The 2,500-nt window shown below is 42.9% G+C and overlaps 1 protein-coding gene across 1 annotated transcript in view; it reads right to left on the bottom strand.

Moving 5' to 3' along the window:
* The window catches only part of LOC113806088 (uncharacterized), a 76,776-nt gene that overhangs the window by 35,757 nt on the left and 38,519 nt on the right, over positions 1-2,500 (bottom strand). The window contains exon 3 of the mRNA XM_070117775.1: positions 670-1,271. Within this exon, the coding sequence (XP_069973876.1) occupies positions 670-1,271 (602 nt within the window). The remainder of the gene's footprint in view (positions 1-669; positions 1,272-2,500) is intronic.

The raw sequence follows: 2,500 nt of genomic DNA, 5'->3' as shown, positions 1-2,500 counted from the left end.
CTACAGCGGGGACGGCTGGGGGCTCACCCTGGGGGGGGGGAGAGAGCATGTCAGTAGGGGGATTTAGCTGATGGGGACTCATCTTGGGGGAGAGGGGACGTCAGTTGGAAGGGAGGGGGGTGGGTAGCCTGGGGAAGGAAGGGCGCACCAGCTGAGGGGAGCTCATGCTGGGGAAGGAGAGGGACGTCGGTGTTGAGGGGGACTCGAGCTGGGGAAGGAGTCAGTTGGGGAATTTCAGAAAATCCTCCGACAGCGGGAATGAAGGAGGTCCGCCAGGGGAGGTGTGGGGACTATGGGTTAATATCGAGACGGGGATTCATTAGGAGAAAAAGAAAATAGATTTGGATGAGCTGTATCTATCTAAACACATACTTTTCTCTTTAATTGGACAGGATCGACTTCCGTCTGTATCAGAGAAATGTGATATGTCTACAAAATGTACATCGTTCGTATCCATACTTGTCTTCCCTTCTCAAATCCCCTTAGGCTGAAGTTGGCCGAAGATTCGAACAAATTCTGGCTGTCTTTATCTACAAAATAATTCAGATAGATCAGATATCCACCTGGAGCTGACTCTGGGCGGATACAAACCCTCCCTGAGTCTATGTCCCCGACGCCCGGACCTGCATCCACGGCGCCCCCGCCCGCGCCCACGCCCGAGCGACTGACCTGAAGCTGAGCCTGGGCGAGTGCAAGGGGCTGGGCTCCGGCGACGACCTGGTGGAGACGCTGGAGGTGGCGTCTCCTCTGCCGCCCTCGTCGTCCTCGTCGTCGTTCAAGAAGGTCGGGTTCACCACGCCGGGGTCGTCGTTGTCGTCGTCGATCTTGTCCTCGCCGGGCATAATGTCGTCCTTGTCGTCGTCCGAGTCGTCGCAGCCCAGGCGGAAGTTCCCGGTCTTCACTTTGCCGTTGGCCACGAGCCCGCGGTGGTTCTCCAGAGCTTTCTTGGCGTCGCTGTGGTTCCTCTCCTCATCTCTGTGGTTCTTGTGGTTCCTCTCCAGGTTCTGCTGGTTCTGGAGGCGCGTGTCGAGGTCGTCCTCGCCGCCGCCGCCTCCCCCCGCGTCGGAGGGGCTGCCGGCCTCCCTGTGATCGGCCTCCCTCTTCCTCCTGCTCCTGCTCTTGCTCTTGCCGACGAGGGCGAGGCCGTCGTGCGCGTCGGGGAGGTCGTCGTCGTCCTCGTCGTTGCTGTCCACGACGGCTGTGTTCTCGTTCTCGTCCGTCAGCGACTTGCTGTCGTCCTTCTGCCGCTGGCTGATGGAGGCGAGGAATGCCTGGGGGGGGGAGGGAAGCCGTCAGTCAAAGCAAATCCTCAATCGGACAGACAATATTGATTCATTCTTGATTAAGGACAAAATCGACCCCTTGGACCCTGGCTCGAGTTCATCAACTGTTCACCAACATATCGCTTCTTATATCAATGTAGATTAATAATAGAGATTCCTGATGTATTATTATCCAAAATGTATTATTAATGTCAATCAGAGAGCCTCCTAGTCCTCCTTATCTCAGTTTAACCCTCTTCCTTGCTCTTCGGAAGGATTCTGTCTTATCTCTTATCTCTTATCAGTATTTAAACAACGAAAAACATCGTAGGAAGAAGAACAATATCGATAATAATAGCATAAGGGAAAAAACAAAAAACGAAAATTCATGGAACACGGAAATTAGAGTCAGTCACGAGAATTTGTGGAGCCATCAGGGTTCAGATTCACAATATTAATAATAATATAATGATAATAATAATAATAATAATAATGATGATGGTGATAATGATAATAATGATGATAATGATAATAATGATAATGATAATAATAATGATAATAATAATGATAATAATAATAATAATAATGATAATGATAATAAGAATGATGATGATAATAATAATAATAATGATAATAATAATAATAATAATAATAATAATAATAATGATAATAAAATTAATAATAATAATAATAATAATAATAATAATAATAATAATAATAATAATAATAATAATAACAATAACAATAATAATAATGATAATCATAATAAAATTGATAATAATAATAATAATAACATCAATAATAATAATAATATCAATAATAATGATAATAACAATAAGAACAATAATAATAATGATAATAATAAAATGCAGTGTTTATGTACCCGCCTGTTTATCATTCATCCATTTCCTCAAAATAATATAAAGAACAAAATAATTTTAATCAACTACACAATGTTAACAAAAGAATTACTAAAAAATTAATGATAAAACCAACCAGACATACATGGTTTATACATACATACTCATGTACGCATAAGCATACGTATGTATGTACGTATGTAGGTAGGTATACATATGCATACAGACATATCGGCTAAAAATACTATGAATAGATCTTCATTTTAGTCGTGGAAAATAGTTAAATATTTAATTGTCTTTCTGTGTATCGGAGATAATTAAAAACTTTGCAAGTGCCATTTCGACCCAAAAGAGTGAATAATGAGGAACAAATATAAC

This window comes from Penaeus vannamei, chromosome 41 (assembly GCF_042767895.1).
Source record: "Penaeus vannamei isolate JL-2024 chromosome 41, ASM4276789v1, whole genome shotgun sequence".
In the NCBI taxonomy this organism is placed as follows: domain Eukaryota; kingdom Metazoa; phylum Arthropoda; class Malacostraca; order Decapoda; family Penaeidae; genus Penaeus; species Penaeus vannamei.
Note: the sequence above shows the minus strand (reverse complement) of the source record. Positions and strands in the feature narration are given on the sequence as shown.